The sequence below is a fragment of the Gekko japonicus genome, unplaced genomic scaffold, assembly GCF_001447785.1.
Source record: "Gekko japonicus isolate JY-2015 unplaced genomic scaffold, Gekko_japonicus_V1.1 scaffold4293, whole genome shotgun sequence".
In the NCBI taxonomy this organism is placed as follows: domain Eukaryota; kingdom Metazoa; phylum Chordata; class Lepidosauria; order Squamata; family Gekkonidae; genus Gekko; species Gekko japonicus.
The window spans coordinates 35,423-56,800 of NW_015176102.1; the positions used below are offsets into that span (position 1 = coordinate 35,423).

Below are 21,378 nucleotides of genomic sequence, written 5' to 3' on the forward strand. Positions count from 1 at the left end.
TGCTCTGAGACTCCTTTGAGTAGTGAAGGGCGGGGTATAAATCCAATCTCTTCTTCTCCTCCCTGGCTTCCCCTTTGACATGGAACCCAACATATAGTGCTCCATCTATACCTTGAGGCTAATAGCCACTGAGGAACCTCTGCTCCATATGTTTATCCAGTCCCCTTTTGAAGCTGTCCATATGTTTTCTTCCCTGTTTATTGTTTATTTTTTCCTTTTGGAGACCTAGCTGCTGGGATAGGTTTATCAAGGAGGAGAGCAGTGTGGGGGAAAATTTTAGCCTTTACTCCCCCTGCCATTTTTTCACTGGAAAAAAGTTGTACCTTTACTGGCCCCAGCTAGGGAAAACTACGCAGATCAATGTATAAGGCAGCTGCATGTGTTTGAGTTACCTGTCCATCTTTGGACCAGAGCACCGGACACCAAGGCAGAAATAATCCTCTCTTAACCTTCTAGAAATCAGATTCCGCAAGACACAGCACGAAAAGCCATCATCGCAATAGGATCCCAAGCAGGGTTGGGAAATAGCTTTAACGATGTTAAGTGTGAACTTACTGTCACAATCACGTAGCCTTCTATGCAGGTCACCTTCACAGAATCCTTGAAGACATAGCGCTCCCTTTTGGGGTCCAGAACAGAGTTCTCGGAAACATTCTGTGGACAGGTTATGGCTTTGAAAATGGAAAAAGACACCAGGAGTCAGCCACTTTATCTGTTTTCTCTGCCCCCACCGCCTTCCTGTTTTCTATTTATTTATTTATTTTTATTTCTAGGCTTCCTTTTCATCCAAATAGGGTCCCCAAAGCTTTTCTAGAGTTGGGTTTTTTTTTAAACCCTCACATCTATTCATGAAGGTGCTAATCCATATCAGATAACTGTCACATAATTTATTATCCTTCCCACTGAGAGGGTTGTTTATTTATTTAGTGAATTCTTATCCTGACTTTCCTCCAAGGAAGAAGAGAAGAGATTGGATTTATACCCCTCCCTTCACCACCCAAGGGAGTCACAGAGCGGCTTACGAACTCCTTTCCCTCCCCCTCCCCACAACAGACACCCTGTGAGGTAGGCGGGGCTGAGAGAGCTCTTGACAGAAACTGCTCTTTTTTCAAGGACAGCACTTATCAGAGCTATGGCTTGCCAGGTGGAAGTGGAGGAGTGGGGAATCAAACCCAGTTCTCCCAGATTAGAGTCCACGCACTTAACCACTATACCAAACTGGCTCAGAGGAACACACAGGGGCTCTGGCTCAGTGGTATAAGCATTTGCTTGGCATGCAGAAGGTCCCAGGTTCAATCCATGGCACCTCCAGTGGAAAAGATCTAGCAGTCGGTGATGTGAAAGACCCCTGCCTGAGATCCTGGAGAGCCACTGCCAGTCTGAGTAGACAATACTGACTTTGATGGACCAAAGGTCTGATTCAAGATAAGGAAGCTTCATGTGATCAAAGCTACCTCCTCCCCCATGTTATGCTCATGACAAATCTGTGAGTAGGGTTGCCAGGTCCCCCCATCTGTCCGGCAGGGGGATTCAGCGGGGGGGGCATTTTGGGGGTGGGTGGGGACATCGATTCAGCGGGGGGGGGCATTTTGGGGGGGGGTGGGGACATCGCACAGGGAACACTGGTTTCTGGGCAAACTGTATGGTAAATCTGGTCAAAAACCATAGAGTTTGCCCAAAACCCAGAGTGTCCCCCATGCGATGTCCCTGAAGTGATGACTTCCGGGTGACATCATCATGCTGGGGATGTCACATGTGACATCCCTGTTTAGGGGCAGGGTTTCCCCCACCAGCCAGTTGGTCTGCAGTGGGGAGAAGCCCCCGAAACTGGGGGATCCCCCACTGGGACCTGGGGACTGGCGACCCTATCTGTGAGCTAAACTGGGCTGAGAAAGAATAACTGGCCCAAGCTCGTCCAGCCAACTCCACTGCAAGTCGGGATTTCAACCCAGGTCTCCCCAGTCAAAAACTCTAACCCCCTCCCACAGTGCCCTTTCACCTTCATCTACCCCAGAAAGGCAAAGAAGTCTCGCCTCAGTGAGGTTGCTCCACTCTGTCCCTTCAGAGATAGAAACCTGAACATCCTCCAGTGAGATCACTCACTCTTTTCTGGCCAGCTCTGAAGACAACCTCCCTCCCTACAGGCATCCACCTTCTTCTGCCCGCCCCAGAAATCTGGAGATGGCTCTGAGACTCCCCCTGTGGATTCTTCCTCTGCTGCCGCCCTTCAGTCCACGGAAGCTGAATCTGGATGACCCTACACCGGCCTGGCACTCAAAACGTCTTCTACCAGCAGCACACCAGATTTCCTCAGCCTTCCCTCACCTAAGAGAGAGATCTTGGAGTTGTAGTAGATAACTCACTGAAAATGTTGAGACAGTGTGTGACTGCAATAAAGAAGGCCAATGCTATGCTGGGGATTATTAGGAAGGGTATTGAAAACAGATCAGCCAATATCATATTGCCCCTATATAAATCGATGGTGAGACCTCATTTGGAATACTGTGTGCAGTTCTGGTCACCACACCTTAAAAAGGATATTATAGCTTTGTGAAAAGTGCAGAAAAGGGCAACTCGAATGATAAAAGGGTTGGAACACTTTCCCTATGAGGAAAGGTTAAGGCGCTTAGGGCTCTTTAGCTTGGAGAAACGACGACTGAGGGGTGAAATGATTGAGGTTTATAAGATTATGCATGGGAAAGAGCAGGTAGAGAAAGAGGCACTTTTCTCCCTTTCTCACAATACAAGAACTCGTGGGGACTTCATGAAATTGCTGAGCGGTCGGGTTAGAACGGATAAAAGGAAGTACTTCTTCACCCAAAGAGTGATTAACACATGGAATTCACTGCCACAGGAAGTGGTGGCGGCTACAAGCATGGACGGCTTCAAAAGCAAATTAGATAGGCATATGGAGCAGAGGTCCATCAGTGGCTATGAGCCACAAGGTATAGATAGGGGCTCTGGGGCAAGTGATGCTCTGTCTTCTTGGTGCTTGTGGGGGGTCAACAGTGGGAGGGCTTCTAATGTCCTGGCCCCACTGGTGGACCTCCTGATGGCACTGGTATTTCTGGCCACTGTGTGACACAGAGTGTTGGACTGGATGGGCCTTTGGCCTGATCCAACATTGGCGTCTCTTATGTTCTTATGTTAACTGCCACCACCAATTTGTCAGTGTGCATAGCTGTTCTCAGGAGCAGATCCACCCCAGCAACTGTTTCCAGACAAAAGTCATTCTGCTGACAGAAGTTCTTCACCTGCTCCTCAGGTTGCTAACTCCAGGCAGGGAAATTCCTGGAGATATATGAGTGGAGCCTTGGGAGGGTAGAGACCTCAGCAGGGTATAATGCCATACAGAGTCCACCCTAAAGTAGCCATTTTCCGAGGGGAACTGATCGCTGCAGTCTGAAGGGCAGATGTAATTCCAGGTGTCACAGGGCAGCCGGAGCCATGCACGTTCTTGTGGGTAGCGAGAGTCTGAGTACCAGAAGCTGAGTCAGGAGTCCAGTTTCAGAGTCAAGACCCAAGATAGACATTACCGAGGGGTTGTCCAAAAGGTGTAGTCAGGCAGTCCAAAGGTTCCTCACAAGCAGGAATCACAGAGATAATAGACAAGGTCAGGAGCCAATCCAGAGTCATACAAGTGAGTCAGGGTCTGATGCAGTAGTTACATTCAGCAGTGGAATGACTTCTTACTTCCACACCTAACAGCCTCCCATAAGCTTAAGGGTTGAACTTGCAGCCAGTTGCTCAGGAGTAATTCTGTAACTACTCAAGCAGTTGGCATTGGGCCAGGAGGCGAGCACTTTGTCGTCTCTCCTGTAGTTCTGCTCGCAGCTTCTGTCTGCGGTGCTGCATACTGGAGGGCTGGGGACAATTAACTTAGTTTCACCTGTTGACTCAGGGCTGGAGACTGGGTGGTGCTGCACCAGCTGTTGGCTGTGAATCCTGACAAGCCTGCAGTTCATCTTCCTGCTTGCTGGCTTCTGCTGACTCAGAGCTGGCTACATGGGGCTCCTCTTCTCCTGAGGAGTTCTCGCTGAGCCCTGGCTGACCCATGACACCAGGAGATCTCCAGGCCCTATCTGAAGAATGGCCACTTTACTTATCCTTGCCTAGAAGTTCCATCTTTGTTCCTTGAAAACATTGGTTGGTTGGTTTTATTGTTCCACTACAAACAGCCTGTTTCTCTGTCTCTGAGAAACAGGAGTATAACCCACATATTTTCCTTGGGGGTATCTATACTTACGGTCTCCAAAGTAGCGGATTTTCCAGCCTTTGCCTTGTGTATATTTGTTGGTACGGAAATCGATCTTGAGGCTACTGCTTTGCACCTTGATTTGTGAAGGGCCTGTGAACGTGTTGCCACAGAAGGGACCAAAACGTCGATCTCCTGCTGAGACCTGAGGGAGCAACCAGTGAGAGGACTGGACAAATGTAGACAGAAATGAAGAGGCAGGTAATAAAGTCCAAGGAAAGGGGGATTTGAGCAGAATGAAGCCAGAAAATTATACTTGGGGAGCTTCAGGATACACTTGAGGGTACTACGCATCAGTGCAATGCAATAAAGGTATAAAGAATGCAAATAAGTTGCTGAATTTATTGAAGAATTTAAAGAAAATGCAAGAACAAGATGAAAGACAATCGGTCAAACACAGAAGAAGCCAAAGAACTTATATGTACTAACAAAAGATTAATATACTAATATGAACATCACTCACTCTATTCTTAATCCCTCTATATACCCTCCCTCTTTCTAGAAATTAAAACCAATAAAATTCTCTCCTTTTTAGGAGAGTTCTAATAAAAAAAATTAAGAAAATGCAAGAACAATTAAAATAAAACATAAGACTTCTGAAACTGCAGGTGTTTTGTATATATACACACACAAGCAGAGACACATGGACGCTTTCCCCATTCTTTTATCTCACTTTTCCTGCCCCCCAACAGCACTTTCCCTGTCTTTTCCATCCTCCCCCACTGCTTTCCCTGCTGGTCTGCTGTCCCTTCCTCTCATTTTCTCATCCCCCTTCCATAGAGTTGCTGACCTCCATGTGGTAGCTGGAGGTCTCCTGGAAACTACAGCTGATATCCAAATGAGAGAGATCAGTTCACCTGGAGAAAACGGCCGCTCTGGAAGGTGGACTCTATGGCACTATGCCCTACTGAAGCCCCTCCCCAAACCCCGCCCTCCTCAGGCTCCACCCCCAAAATCTCCAGGTATTTCCCTAAAAGGAGCTCACAAGCCTAGCCTTCCACTTTCTCTTGCTTTTCCTGACCTGCTCCCTTTAGTTCTTGGAAAGAACACCAGAAGCCAAGAGCAGAGAATCACTCAGAATTGCAGCAGGGAGAGCAAAACATTCATGGAGCTCTCCTGCTTTCTCAAGCCCATCACTTACTGTTAAGGCATTGGAGCAGTTTCCTTCCGAGTCGGCAGGCTCTGTGTCAAACCCCTTTTTCTCAATGGCCAGGACCACACTGTATCCCGGTTCCAACACCACACGGTAAACACAGTGCAAATTCTCAGAATATGGGCTGGGATAGTTGGGGCTGGTGATTTCTCCGGTTGGCTCAGTGAACACATCCCCACTGCAGTTCACTAGAATTGAAGAGGATGCCAAAAGGTCAGTAACTAAGTTAGCAAATTATCTTTTGTTGGACCTGGTCCTTTACACCCTTCTGGAGGTCAGTTACAAAGTCAACAAATGACCTTCTGTTGAACTTGATCCTCTACACGCTACTTAAGGTCAGTAACCAAGCAAATGATCTTCCATTGGACATGATCCTCTACACCAGGGGTGTCGAACTCATTTCTTATGAGGGCCGGATCTGACATAAACGAGACCTTCTTGGGCTGGGCCATGTGTGTCATAAAATGTAATGCCAGGTAGCGGAGATATGAACTTTATAAAGGACACAGACAAACACAATTAAAGATTTTTTAAACTTTAAATAAAACATGCTTAAAACACTAGCTCTCTTGCAATATTTTGTCTACTTAACAGTCTCTGATAACTGACACCCCTTTGCTCTGAATTATTGCATCAAAATGTCTGTGCATGCCACTTTCGCTTTCTTTGATTGTCTAGTTTTATGCTGCCCCCCACACTGCATGCCGGTTTCACTTCCTTTGATCTCTCGGTTTTATGGTAGCCGTCTGCATAGATTTATGACTGTTTTATGGCCATTCAGGGGTGACTCTGCAGTCAGTATGGCATTGGACCGGGGTATTTGAATGTGGTTTTGAGCCGCATCTTTTTCTGTTCCAATGTGGGTTTGGTAAAACAATGGAGCGAATGCTAGATGCAGAATGGGCATGTAAGAAGAATGTAATGTAGATGCAGATTGGGCATGTAAGAAGAATGTAATGTAGATGCAGATTGGGCATGTAAGAAGAATGTAATGTAGATGCAGATTGGGCATGTAAGAAGAATGTAATGTAGATGCAGATTGGGCATGTAAGAAGAATGTAATGTAGATGCAGATTGGGCATGTAAGAAGAATGTAATGTAGATGCAGATTGGGCATGTAAGAAGAATGTAATGTAGATGCAGATTGGGCATGTAAGAAGAATGTAATGTAGATGCAGATTGGGCATGTAAGAAGAATGTAATGTAGATGCAGATTGGGCCTCTGTGTTGGAACCAGTGTTCCCTCTAAGCTGAGTTAGTGTGAGCTAGCTCACAGTTTTTGAGCCTCCGGCTCACACATTTCTGTCTTCGGTCAGGAAGGATGGGGCTCCGGAGCAAACTAATTGATGCAAGCAGCCCAATCGCTCGCTCACAACTTTAATGCCAGGAGCTCACAAAGCAGAATTTTTGCTCACAAGACTCCACAGCTTAGAGGGAGCATTGGTAGCAGCCCTGGAATTACTTGGCGATCTCCCATCCAAGGACTAACCAGGACCAACCCTGCTTAGCTTCTGAGATTTGATGAGATCGGGCTAGCCCGGCCCACCCAGGTCAGGGCAAACCCATCTAGCGCCCCCCCCCCAGCATCCCCCTTCTGTTATGATTTTGCTTCCTTTTGGGAATGAGTGGCTTAATACAAATTATGAAGTTCATTCGATATTATGATTTTATGATAGGAAATACAGACTTCCATGAGGCAATATGCTTTCCAGCCCACTCAGTAAAAACAACAGACCCCAAATTCAGAGGTATATGATCTCTCTAAATCTGACACAAAGCAATAGGATTGTTTTTTTAAAAAAGCGATAGGATTGTGCTTACCCTGCGTTTAAAAAAAACAAACATTCTGCACACAGCCCAAATTCTACACTAAGAAAAGATGAACTCTGCAACCTGTATAAAATTATACCTACTGTGCTAATTTGCCTGATTTCAGCCCCGGTCACATGAGAGGTTTTGGGCCGGGAGAGGGACGGATCGGGGCCGCAGCAAACGGGCGCGATCCCACCGCAACATCTGGGAAGCGTTGCGTGCCCGTTCCCGATCCGCCCCTTCCGCCCAAAACCTGGAGCAAAAAAGAACCACCTACCGAGGTGGCTCTTTCCGAAAGGCCGCATCAATGCCGGCAGTGGGATCGCCAGCGCGTCTTTCCGCCGGCGCATCCCCGGCTCCTGGCCGAACTGCGCATGCTCAGACATGCGCAGTTCGGCAGCCTCCCCCTCCCGACTGTCGCTTCCTCCCCGGCATCTGATCGTGCCGGGGAGCAACGGCACCGTGGCTCAGGGGATCCGTGGGATCTCGCCGCGGCGTCTCTATTTTGGTGCATCTTTTAAAAGCCGTACAGTTTACTCTGGTGCTGTGGCTAATGGGATGCTGAAGACTTCCCTCCTCTAATTAAGGTTGCCAACCGGCCAGGAAAACCAGGCCGTGCCCCTTTACCTGAGTTCTGATGAACAGAAACGGGCAGTGGAAGTTTGTCAGAGCATGGAGCTCAATAACACTAGAGAACTGCTTGCAGATAGACCCGGTTGAAAGCCAGCAACCCTGACTCCAGAGACTGTAGCAGGCACGGCCCAAACACTTGCAAATTAGAAACCTTTACAAAACACACACTGCTTTTGGTTACAAGCCAAACACATTTGCTGATTCCTGAATCACCCAACCCCAACCCTGGCGTTGCTTAGGAGAGTCTTGGCTCTCCAGGCTTGGGACTGTCTCCAACAGGGTGGCCAGTTTTTGAACCAGTCCTTCTAGCTGTGCCTTTAATACCAGTTGGGTCTGCAGGCACTTCTCAGATGATGAGAGCCAGTGTAGTATAGTGGTTAGAGTCACAGACTAGAAGCGGGGGGGGGGGGGGGGTGAATCCTCACTCTGCTATAGAGGCTGGCTGGGTGACCTTGGGCCAGTCTAGCCTACCTCACAGGGTTGTTGTGAAGATAAAATGACGGAAAGGAGAAGGATGTAAGCCACTTTGGGTCCCCTTTGAGAAAGAAAGCTGAGTTATAAATGATGGAGTGGTTAAGAGTGGTGGACTCTAATCTGGAGAACCAGGTTCGATTCCCCACTCGTCCTCCACAGGAAGCCAGCTGGGTGTCCTTGGACCAATCCCATTTCTCTCAGAGCTCTCTCAAAGCTCTCTCAGCCCCACCTGCCTCACAAGGCACCTGTTGTGGGGAGAGGAAGGGGATTGTAAGCCACTTTGAGACTCCTTGGGTGCGATCATACATACCAAAAGCAGCGGCAACGGTGTGATTCCCCCGCGGAGTAAAGGGGCGCGATCAGACAGAACCATCTGTCCAGCGTCCCAGAGTTGTTGGCGGGGCGTCTTGTTGTGCTGAAGAAGCGTGGAAAAAAGCCACCGGGGAAAGGCTACTATTATCCAGAACTGCGGGGCGCGCGAGTGGAAGTCTGATCGCGCAAAGGCGCGTTATTTTGGCCTGGGGAAAACAGCCTCACTTCCCATGTCCGCATTTTCCCGCTCATGTGACCGCAGCCCTTATAAGGTAAATAAAAGTGGAATATAAAAAAACTGTTCTTCTTCTTCTGAAGAAATGTTATTTAGCTCCATGCCATGAAAACCTTCAAGTGCCCATTTCCACTCATCAGGGACAAGGGGTTGTTTTTTCCTGGCCAGCTGGCAGCCTTAGACTCTCTAGTGACCAATTTTTTTTTCTTTATTTAAGTTCTTGTACTATGAGTGTTCCGTGTGCCTTGGTGTTTAGTCATGCCGGCCACATGACCACGGAAACGTCTTCGGACAGCGCTGGCTCTTCGGCTTTGAAACGGAGATGAGCACCGCAACCCTAGAGTCGGACTCGACTGGCTTTCGAGCAAGGGAACCTTTACCTTTACTATGACATCTATAAATCTTTCCAAGTTATTAACTACTCTGAATGTTTTGCTTGTCCTACCTCCACATGTCTTCTGGTCTTCATATAATATATACGGTGGGGGGCAAGTACAAAAGTATCCCCCAATGTAGTTATTGCAGTAATGGCTGCAGACCTTCTCCACAAACTCCGTGCACTCGTTCACATCTGCAAGGAGTGAAGAGAGACGTCAAGAGAGATCCGTGCGGAATCAGGGGAAAGAGGAAATGGCAAAGACGACGGGACAGAAACATGGAAGGCAGTGTTAACAGGAGAGTTCTAGTAATCCTTGTCACTCTCATGTTTCCCACCTGCAACCGGGGACAACTTTGTGAACACCTCCGCTCTCACAGCGAGCACCACTTCTTATCGATTCCTCACTTCGCACCTCAATAATCTCGAATACATCCATGAGCAAGCCTTTGACCCTTGGTGAGAACGCTGCACATGTACTCTCTTTGTCTGTGGGTTCACCTATTTGCCTCTAGGTTTGGGTTGTCAACTTGGAGTTGGGAAATTCTTGGAGACTTGGGGGTGGAACCTGAGGAGGGAGGGGGTTGGGGAGGGGCCTCGGGTGGGTATCAGGCCACAGAGTCCAGCTTCCAACGCAGCCACAATCTGTGGGAGAAACTGATCTCTACAGTCTGGAGATCAGCTGGAATTCTGGGAGATCTCCAGGTCCCACCTGGAGGCTGGCAACCCTGCTCTAGGTTCAATCTATTTTAAGTTGGATCTCCCCCCCCCAATATGTATACAGCCTCGTGGACTGCTTTATCAAGGAGGAGAACCGTGTAGGGCCTTTCCTGCCATTTTCTTGCTGGAAAAGACGCCCTCGAGACATTTAAATCCCTAAGTTTCCCCAGTCGTAGTTAACAGCAGCTCAGGCATAGTTTCTTTCCCCAGTGAGAAAATAGCAAGAGGAGGAAAGGGTTAATTTGTTACAAGGAAGGTTTCAGTGCTGGCCTAGTTCCCAAAGATGTTGCCCCTGTACAAATCTTGAAATAGAGTCGGTCTCACATATATTGTTACATTGTAACTTTTATGCTATGGAGAGACAGCTGTTAATTTTCCCATTGTTGTCCAAATTCAAACCCTTGGATGTTCAGTTGAAAATTGCAGAATTGAGGATTTTAACTTTTTTGCTGGAAGACCGGATAGAGAGGATATCTTTAGCTGTGGCAAAATTTTGCTTTCTGGCCCTTAAAAAGAGGAAGCTTGTACCTTAGATAGTAATCTGATGACAAATTAGCGTTGTATTGGTGCGTTTCAATGATATATTGTGTTGTTCCTGTATTCGTTTAAAGGCTGGGTTGATTGTTTTTATATTTATTCGATGTATGTATTTACTATGTACTTATGTATTTATTGTGTATTTTATTATTATTCTTGGAAACGTTCTATTGGCTGGTCGCTTGACCGTACTAATAAACTTGACTTGACTTGACTAATAAACTTGACTTGGTTAAAGCATTCCCCCTCTCCCCACACCACTTTTCTCTTTGGCAAAGTAATCCTGACAGCTAAATCTGCAAAAAAAAAAAAAAGCATTTAAGCGAAAGGTGGAGAAAAGAAAAATACCAAATATCTCAGCTCCCCCCTCACACAGAGACAACATTTGAAATGGTGCCTTCTGTTGGATAATTTAGCAGAGTAAAAGGTAATGACACAGCACACACGTGTAAATTAGCTAAAAGAAACTTTACTAAGAAATTAGGAAGGGTTACATAAGAGGATAAGGTCAATAAAATAGTCTAGCTGACTAGCGGCATCTTTCTAGTTACTGTGTCTACTCCATGATGAATTCTTGCATCTGATCTTAGAACAAAGGGAGAAAGGAGACCCCCCCTCAAAAAAAATGTGCACGCGCAAAATATCAGGTAACTTCATCAAACTATTGATTAGCCAATGACCAGGCTAAAGGTCACTTCATTATGAATAAGACCTCCTTCTCTACCGGGGAAATTCCTGCCTGACAGTTCACTGATCCTAAGCTAACTAACTAACTAAGAATGAGCACACACAAACAAAGAGGTTAACTCTTTCATGACTGCAGGGAGAGAACTTGCAAATATCCCAGCACCTTCTGTAACCGAGGCAATGCTGGAAGGAATCACACGACTAGGAGCAATCCAAGTGCCAACTAGAGGGAGACGACGACGACTTACCCACAGCGACATAATAAGCCGCAAAGCCGGTGAATAGCTCTTCGTTGGAGAAGTCCGACTGAAAAGTCACTCTCAAGGTATTGTCGGGCACATAGAATTCCTTCAGGATGTGTGAGGCGGGAGTGTGGCTCTTCTTCCGCCCGCACAGTTGGCCTTCAAGGTGATCCCCAGTCAGGATCTGAAAGGGACAGACACGCAGGCCTCATCTCTGCGAGAAGAACATCTATATACTGTGGCTGGGGGTTGGCAATATCTCTGGCTGGCATTGCCCGCTCACGGACACAGCTCCCGCACACTGGCACGCTAACAAGATAAACCACGTCTAGTCCCTCAGAGACATTTTCTGCAGGTTGAGGGCAGGAGGGGATAGGAACAGGCTGAGGGGCTCCTGCCACCATCCAAGATGATCAGGCAGCCAGCGCGGACTGTCTAGAATGAGCATTGGGACACGGACCGGTCTGAACCACGGGCGCGGTCCACGGGGACGTTCTCCTCACCAAGCATCCTTTAAGTGAAAGGGAGTTATGGAAGAGGGCTCATGGCCTATTGCGCAAGAGGAGGTACTCGTGGCTTGATCAAGGGGGAGAGGAGGGAGGGAAATCACCTTTCAGATATTTCCCTGTCAGGTAACTTTAAAGCAGCAGCATTTAGAAAGAAACTTGGCGGGAAGGGGGTCTGTAGCTGTACCAGGAAGAGAGAAGTTTCGTATGCTTGGAGTTATTTCATTACATTAAGTTAAAAATTAAAGTGCCGTCAAATGGCAGCTGACCTATGATAACCCCACAGAGCGAGGGACGAACAGAGGTGGTTCTGCCGTGGCCTGCCTCTACGCAGTGTCCCTGGTCTTCCTTGATGGTCTCCCATCCAAATACTAGCCGGGGCCGGTCCTGCTTAGCTTCTGAGAGATGACGAGACTGGGCTTGCCTGGGCTATCCGGGTCAGGGCATTATTAAAGGTAAAGGTAAAGGTTTCCCTTGCTCGAAAGCCAGTCGAGTCCGACTCTAGGGTTGCGGTGCTCATCTCCGTTTCAAAGCCGAAGAGCCAGCGCTGTCCGAAGACGTTTCCGTGGTCATGTGGCCGGCATGACTAAACACCAAGGCGCACGGAACGCTGTTCCCTTCCCACCGAAGTGGTACCTATTTATCTACTTGCAATTTCTTGCTTTCGAACTGCTAGGTTGGCAGGAGCTGGAACTAGAGACGGGAGCTCACTCCGTCATGTGGCACACTCGGGTCTCGAACTGCTGAACTACCGACCTTCCACAGCCTGCAGTTCCTCGTCTTAACCACTTGAGCCACCGCAGCTCCTAGGGCATTATTACACACACATAAAACAAAAATTAATTGTATAAAATGTAAAATTAAGCCTGTAATGTTTATAAGTTCTCCCAGTACGCTCACTAGCCAGAATTTTGCGAAGTGGCCGTGCAGCTTGGCTTCAGGATCACAAACGTGTTCATTATATTTCCACAAGTTTTTTAAAAAACATGAATAAAAGATAAGGGGAAGTTTGATTTTTTTTAAAAAGGTGAAAATTCAGAAACGGCCCCCCCTCAAACATCATCGAGGGGGCAAGCCCCCCCCCCAGGCCCCACTGTGGCTTTGGGCCCAGAGATGATGTAAGTGGGGGTATGAGAGAGGAAGATACAGATAAAGGACTGTAGCTTACATAGGAGGAAGAACAGGATGCAACGGAGGGAGAGAAAACACAGAAGGCAGAGTAGACTCTGCACTGGTTCTGTACATAGCTGTGTTCTCAGCCTTTCCTGTTCTTCTGAAGCTGGACACAGGGGAATCTTTTTTTATATCCAGAAATTTGAAGCTGAAATGGCAGAGGCCTAGTTCTCTGGAAGGTATATTTATCCCAAAATAAACTCTGGTCAAACAGACTATTTATGTTTTCATATTTCCTCAGAAACCTGCCAAACCTGTTTGAACTGAGATAACAGTGGGAAGAAAATAATAAGTGAACACACAAGGAACCCCATGAAGCTGCTGTATATTGAATCAGACCATCAGTCTGAGTATTGTCTACTCTGACCGATAGTGGGTCTCCAGGGGCTCAGGTAGAGGTCTTCCACATCACCTGTTTCCTGATCCTTTTAGCTGGAGATGCCAGGGATTGACTCTGGGACCTTCTGCATGCCAAGCAGAGGCTCTGCCACTGAGCCATGCCCCATCCCCCATGTGTGTGCCATGTTATGTTGTACCACTCTCAACTTTCTTAACAACAATCACCTCCCTCTGGCCCTTTTGGAAATAACCAGCAAAGCAACGTCCTCAACAGACAACTTTTCCACTGGGCCTTACGCACCACATTGTAGAGTTGCTACTGAACATCAAACCGGCACAGGTCTCCTCTGTGACTCCCTCCCTTTTTCCAACCCCCCCGGCAGAGGGACGAGGCCTGTACCTTCACGGAGTCATACTCGCAGTTTTGAGAAGGCTCTATGTCCAGGTGGGTGAAGTAGAGGCGGATGCCGTAGCCAGGGGGGACGTTGATTTCCCAGGATTCCAGAGTATCGTTGGGATAGGCCTGAGGGTAATTCGGAGAGAGGATTTCTCCAAACATGGGGGCTGCGTCAGAGCATGTGAAGAGGAAGCAGGTGATGAAGCTCCTGGGAGAGGAAAGTGGAACAATGGGGAGTGAGCTGTTGTCTGCCCCCATCGGCCTATACCCTACAAGCTAGAGGAGCTGTATCAGCTTGGACCAGGCCCGTAGCGACAGTGGGGGCCCCTGAGGCCCGGCCCCCTGACTTCCTGCCAAGGCCCCCTGACTTCCTAGGCAGCCCAGGCCCTCTGACTCTCTGGGCTGCCCGGAGCACTCATCGCAGCCCCTTCCCTTCCCCCGCCTGCCAGCAGCCATGCAACCTGCCACCAGGCCGACTTTCCTGGGTGTTTGTTGGATTTCTGCCTGAGCAGCGTGCCCGTGGAGAGGAGGGTGCAGTCCCCGGGGCCCGGCCCGCCTCTCCAATGTTCTGCCCCACACGCTCCATCCCCGGGCTCCGAGCAGCTGTTCCCTAACGGCTGATGAGTGGCGGCCAATGGCTACAGCAGCTTGTAGCAGCAAGACCCGAGTGGCATGGGGAAGGCCAGAGTCGGGCCAGAGCCAAAAAGCTGCGCCACTCCAGGACCTCTTTCAGCGCCCAGGAGAGAAAGTTGGGCCGAGAAGTGAGCGAGAGACGCCTGTGGAGGGAAGGGAGGGAAGGCTGGAAATAAGCGGGGGAAGACGCCAGAGAGAGAGGAGGTGGCTGGGAGATGCTGACTGCATTGGAGATCCCAGGAGGAGGCTTGAAGGGGTGTGGCTAAGTGGCCCCTGAGAAATTTAGAAATTTCTGGCTACAGGCCAGGCTTAGACCCATATCCCTCAAGACCATGATGGGGCTACAGGGGTCCCCAAACATTCTGAGTCTGCAGGCACCTTTGGAATTCTAACACAGTGTGGTGGGCGCAGCCACAAGATAGATGCCATAAAATAGCTAGTGTTGCCACTGCAGTGTTCCCTCTAAGCTGAGTTAGTGTGAGCTAGCTCACATTTTTTTAGCCTCCAGCTCACACATTTTTGTCTCGGCTCAGGAAGGAGGGCGCCAGAGCAAACTAGGTTAAGCAGTAGCCAAATCACTCACTCACAACTTTAACGCTAGCAGCTCACAAAGTAGAATTTTTGCTCACAAGACTCCACAGCTTAGAGGGAACATTGGTTGCCAGCCTCCAGGTGGGGCCTGGAGATATCCCGCTTTTACAACTGATCCCCAGCTGACAGAGATCAGCTCCCCTGGAGAAAATGGCTGCTCTGAAGGGTAGACTCTGTGGCACTGGACCCTGCTGAGGCCCCTCCCCTCCCCAAGCCCCGCCCTCTCCTGGCTCCACCCCCAAAAGTCTCCAGGTATTTTCTAACCCAGACCTGGCAACCCTAAACATAGCTGCCGTAAGAGGTGCCGCCAGCTACAGAACGGCTGCCGCAGCTTCCCTTCAATCACCCCGTGAAGATGACCCCTGGGGCTGTGACAGCAGCTGCTGCCAGAGCAACGTTGAAAAAAAGATCTGCGCTGCCAATCAAATCCCCAACAGCCAATCAGAAGACTTCCAGGGCAAAAGCCCCACCAGGTCCCTCCCCCTTTCCAAAAACACCTGGTGGGAGCCAGGAGAGGTGCCAGCAGGGACCCCAGGGGGGTTTACCCCAACAAGAACTCGGGACCCCCTTCATCAGGACAAGGAGCCAGTGATGTCACAGTGCAGACCTGTGCAGGACCCTCCCCCCTTCCCCAAACCCGGCCTGCCCTCCCCCCGCTCCACCCTCACATCACCAGGGATTTCCCCAGCTTGGAGTTGGCAATCGCAGTTTGACAGAAAGCCCAGGAACCTGGGGGGGGGTTTCTTTCCCTGCTACCCCACGTCCCTCTTGAAGCGGCCCTCCAAAGAACCTGACGGGAATCCTGTGTCTTTCAGCACAGCCTTTCCTCCCAGCCTTCCCGAACTGACTTACCCCATGTGGAAAAGCTCCATCTTGCTTCTCACTTCTTGCAGGTGGACGTCACATGTGGGCAAAGGCAACACATTTATTAGCACTTGGTTTTATTTTTCTCTCTACCAGAGAAGTCTCTAGGGATGCCAGCTTCCAGGTGGGACTTGGGGGTCTCCCGGAACTACAGCTCGTGTGTGGACCACAGAGATCAGTTCCCAGGGAGAAAACGGATGCTTTGGAGGGTGGACTCCATGGCATTGTACCCCAGTCAGTCAGTCATAGTTTATTCGGCATATAACCAGCACAAGTCAATTGTTTCTAAGATTGTTTCTAAGATTGTTCCAAGCGTGCAGCACATATTTTTTGAGCTATTGCTAAAAATTTAGCACAGTTTGTTATAAGCTGTAGAGCAGGATCAAATAACAGTTTCCGACATATCTCCTCGTCCACGTATCCGTGATACCGCCTTAAGATAGGATGGATAATCTTTTTGCTCTGGTGGTTTCATAAAATACACAGTGGAGTAAAATATGTTCAATTGTTTCGACTTTCCCTGAACCACACGGGCATAGTTGCTCTCACAAAGGTACCTTTTTATACTGGCCTTCTAACACTGCCGATGGATAGATGCAGGGGTCATTTCGTAGAAAAAGAGGTGCAGGAGCTCATTAGCATAACTCATTTGCATATGCCACACCCCCTGACATCACCAGAAGTGTGTCAGAAGGCAACACCCACCGCTCAGGCTACACTGGACTGTTTTGGATTGGTAGCTATGGGGGGGGGGACGTGCATATCTGACCTCACAGAAGAGGGAGAGCTTGTACCTGAATAAAACTTGGTCTTAAAGGTGCCACTGGACTGTTTTGGAGGGGGGGGCTCTGCAACTTACCTGGCTGCTTCTTGCTCTGACTGAGGGCTGCTGGGAGCAGGGGGTGGGGCTTGTTGCATGTGTCCGCCCCCTGGGCTCTTTACTGCCGGAGCTCCACTCCAGTGCGCTCCTGCAGGAAATGACCCCTGGATAGAGGTTACATCTCGCCAGGGAGAATGGTCTACAGTGAGGGAATCTCTAATAAGGTTAAATACATTGTGGGACATTGCACCCCATCTGAGCCCCCCCATCCTCCCCAGGCTCCACCCCCCAAATCTTCAGGAGTTTCCACACCTGGAATTGGCCACCCTACCCTGCCCCCCCCCCGTACCTCCCACCAGTGGCACCGGGACCCCAGAGTTTACCCCTGTTTGGTACAGTAGAGCCCATACTCCTCTGGCAAAGAGCAGAACCTCTAGACGCAGAGATATCATTATTCACCTTTAGTGAGTAAAACTAGTTCCTATAGCACAGAATCCCTGAGAAAACAAGGACGCAGCAGCAAATAACTATATATATCACTACACACCTACACACACACACAAATGTATGTACAGAACCATGGTGGTCAATGGGGGGGGGGGATGCAGGCGCAGAGCTATGGAGAAGAGCTCCCCCCAGAATTACCAGCCACTTTCCACGAGCCAATTACCAACCCCTTCCACAAGCAGAGAGGAGGGTCGGCTGGAAAAAAAAAACTTCTTTCCCTATTTCCCAAAAGGACTCAGCCTCCAGCACGACACATTGAACCCAAACCCTGGCATTTGGAAAAATCCATTTCTGGGAAAGGATTATGAAATGCTTACCTTGTGCTCCCGGTCTTTTGGTGATGTTCCCGTCTGTCTCCTTCTCCTTCTGTCCGGTGATTTCCCTTTCGAGCCCACATCCACATGTCTGGATTGCTTACAATAATAGTGGGCTGCAGACCTCTGGCGCCCTCTGCCGCTGGAGAAGGGAATCTTCCGCTAGGTTCATCATCCGACCCTAGTAGTTGCACAATTCCCATTCGGGGCTGCCGGATCCTTTCGAACTGGGCATTTTTGCTAAGGAAGTCAGGTGGCTTCTGTGAAGCGAGAGGGAGAGAGGGAGCAAGGGAGCGGGCGGGCAGGCGGGCAACATTGCACCATCCCTATGGAAGGTGACCACGAGATCAATGCCCTCCTTATCTGTTAACCGCTCATTCAACAACAACGAAAATTGGATGTTGATTTCTGAGTTTCCCGCAAATGTTCATTGGGGGGGGGGGGGGGGAGAGAGAACTCTTTGAATCTGCCAAAGCAAAATCAGCAAAATCTTCCAGCAACTGAAAGGAGAAGCTGCAGCAACGAGGGAAAACTAACATAGAAAGAGTGAGAGGAGAAGGGGAGGGAAGATTGATAGATAAGACAGGAGGGAACTTTGACAGTGAAGGGGGGAGAGGGAAGCAAAGGTGGGGGAAATGCCCCCTCCCTGCAAAAAAACTTGCGGGTCTTCTCTTGTAACTTTATAACCCCCCCCCCTTAGTTGTCCCTTGATAAACTCTAGCTTCCCTAAAATAGGATACCAACGTCCGTAGAAGGCGTCCGAATAATTGGAATGTGTAGTATAAGCCAGTGAGCTGGAGATCTTATCCATAATTAGATGGTTCCAAATGTTGGAGTACCAATTTCGTAGGTCAGGTTTCACATTTTTGTTCCAGTTCAAAGCTATGGTTGTTTTTGCAGCAGAAATCAGTAAGGTAAGTAATTCTTTGTTATAGTTTGTTATCGGAACGTCGGACCAATCATTCAGTAAGATGTTTGTCGGTGACCATGGTATCTCTATTCCGGTTAGCTGAGCAATCTCCTGGATTATGTCTTTCCAGAAAGCGGTTATTAGCGGACAGTCCCACCAACAATGAAAATAAGTTCCCAAGTGCCCACAGTTCTTCCAACATAAGGGTGAAATTGATTTGTTTATTTTACTTAATTTGAGTGGAGTCAGGTACCAACGCGATATAATTTTAAAATTTTGTTGCCTTATGTTGATTGACTTTGATGTGGAAGCATAAGAGGTCCATACTTTATCCCAAAACTCATCATTTAAATTCGTCTGGAGATCTTTTGCCCAAGCAGCTGAATACGTAGGCAATTTATGGGGTTGCGGATCAATTAGTATATTGTAGATTTTGGAAATCAAACCTGTATTTTCAGAGAGCGGTTGGACAAGCAATTGTTCGAAGTTTGAAAGTGGCTTTGTACAAGAATTTCGAATCTGTGGTTGGGAAAATAAATGACGCAGTTGCGTATATTCTAACCAAGGTAAGTTGCACTTAGTTTTTTTATCCAGTTTGGTTTTTTCTAATAGTTTTTGTTTTTGGGTTAAGTCGTATAGGGTAATCAGATTGGCCTTTTTCCATCTCGAAAAAGTGTTAGGATCTTTGGCTGGGAGAAACCAGTCCTGACCAAAGTAAGTAGACGCTAGGGAGTTGTCCCTTTTCTAAACTGAAAAGTCCCAGACTCTTCAGCCTTTTCTCACAGGGAAGGTGCTCCAACCCCCTAATCATCTGGTTGCCCGGCTCTGTATTTTCTTCCAGCTCTGCAATGCCCTTTTGGAGATATGGGGACCAGAACTGAACACAGGAGTCCAAATGAGGCCGCACTCTATGTCTATACAGGGGCTTTACAATATTGGTTGAGCACCAGTTTGGGGCATTGAGAGCCAGTTTGGTGTAGTAGTTAAGTGCAGGGACTGTAATCTGGGAGAACCGGGTTTGATTCCCCACTCCTCCACTTGCACCTGGCTGGATGACCTTGGGCAAGCCGTAGTTCTGATAAGAGCTGTTCTTGAAAAAAAGAGCAGTTTCCGTCAAGAGCTCTCTGGGCCCCATCTACCTCACAGGGTGTCTGTTGTGGGGAGGGGAAGGGAAAGGAGTTTGTAAGCCGCTCTGAGATTCCCTTGGGTAGTGAAGGGCAAGGTAGAAATCCAATCTCTTTTTCTTCTTCTTCTTCTTCGTTGACCCTTTCATTGAGCTATCCACCACGACCCCAAGGTAAAAAACCCTCTCAGTTTCAGCAAGTTCAGACCCCATTAGCCTGTACTTGAATTTGGGATTTTTTGTCCCCATCTGCATCACCTCACACTTACCAGCCCTGAAATTCCTTTACCACCTTGTCGCCCACTCACCTGGTTTGTGGTGATCCAGGCTTGGGTGGGTTTATATTCAGATTTTATCCCCTGGAACCTCTTTATTAATTGCTGTTGGGAACCCCCCCGCAGTGGGGGAGGCAGGAACTGGTCTTGGGGGTGGGAAAATCCTGTGCCCCTCCCGAACTTTGTCAGAATAGGATGGGGAGGGGGCGGCTCGAGATCCAGTCTCCGAACATGATTGTGGTTGGAGATCTGAGGATAAATTGGAAGGGAGGGGGGCTTAATGCATATTCCCTGACAGGGGATGAGGGTATCTGGGAGCGCTGGGTGCCCACAGGGTCGGCTCCAGGGTTTTTTGCACACTAGGGGAGGCTACATTCTGGTGCCCCCTTCCCATGCACCCACCAATTTTCAAACATAAATGCATTTTAGGAAATAATAACAATGATAATAAACATGAGAAATGGCTTTGGTTTAAGTCTAACAAACTGTATTGCAGCATAATTATTCCTGGAGCACAAGGGTTTTCAGAAAGCCATACACTCTTTTCCAATCTCACTTTAGTGCCAGTTCCTGTCCTCAAATTCACAGAGAAACCCAAACACTCTCATGTGGCAAATGCAAGCCATTGCCAGTGGTTTGAATGCACCAACTCACACAGCAGGACCAGAGCTTCCAATTTCAGCACTGGAGCTAGGGATGCCAGCCTCCAGGTGGGACCTGGGGATCCCTGGAATTACAGCTCACTTCCAGTCTACAGAGATCAGTTTCCCTGGGGAAAAAATTGATGTTCTGGAGGATGGACTCTATGGCATTGTGGCCCACTGAGGTCCCTGTCCTCCCCAGACTCCACTGGGGTGGAAAGAAAGCAAATAGATGGGGAGAGAAGGAAGGGGGAGGGGGAGGAGCTGGGGAAAGAAAGAAAGTCCGGCTGCAAGGGAAGCAGCCTGGAGTGGGGTGGAGCAGCTCCGCAGCCTCTCCTTTCCAGCTCTCACACAGCTCAACAGAAAGGGAGAGAGAAACAGAAAGAGAGAGAGGGACAGAGAGCGCAGACACACACAAGCCAGTGAGCCCAGGGTTTTCTGTATCCTGAAGCAAGGTGCTCCGTGCAGCACAAGAGTACCTGGGGCTCGCTTTCTCCTGGGTGGCTGCAGCCCTGGGCCTGGGCTTCCACCCACCCCCACCTGAAACAAGCTCCCCACTCCTTACACCCCAACCAACTTACCCTTCTGGCTGGTAGCACGTGCTACCTCCACCTCCTCCAAGCCTGACAGAGGGCTGCTGGGAGCTGGAGGAGAGGCTTAGGCTAGTGTTTAGGTCCCCTGGCTGCCGATCCATCCCCAAACGAGTATAAAAAAGTTTCTTTTAAAAAAACCCCTTCCACTTTCAAAGCGGGGAGGGGGACGCAGGGGGGAGGGGTTTGCAAGGCTGGTTCTGTTCCTGACCCCGCCCTGATGATTCAGATTTCTGAGCTTCCCGGAAAGCATTCCTTG

At 48.8% G+C, this 21,378-nt stretch overlaps 1 protein-coding gene across 1 annotated transcript in view; it reads right to left on the reverse strand.

Annotated features, from left to right (window-relative positions):
• LOC107123505 (complement C1s subcomponent-like) overlaps positions 1-15,947 on the reverse strand; it is a 23,074-nt gene extending 7,127 nt beyond the window's left edge. Inside the window, exons 1-7 of the mRNA XM_015426755.1 lie at positions 15,928-15,947; positions 13,855-14,059; positions 11,443-11,620; positions 9,320-9,445; positions 5,397-5,596; positions 4,247-4,400; positions 556-671 (exon numbers count right to left, since the gene is read on the reverse strand). Coding sequence (XP_015282241.1) covers positions 556-671; positions 4,247-4,400; positions 5,397-5,596; positions 9,320-9,445; positions 11,443-11,620; positions 13,855-14,059; positions 15,928-15,947 — 999 coding nt within the window. The remainder of the gene's footprint in view (positions 1-555; positions 672-4,246; positions 4,401-5,396; positions 5,597-9,319; positions 9,446-11,442; positions 11,621-13,854; positions 14,060-15,927) is intronic.
• Positions 15,948-21,378: the final 5,431 nt, after the last annotated feature.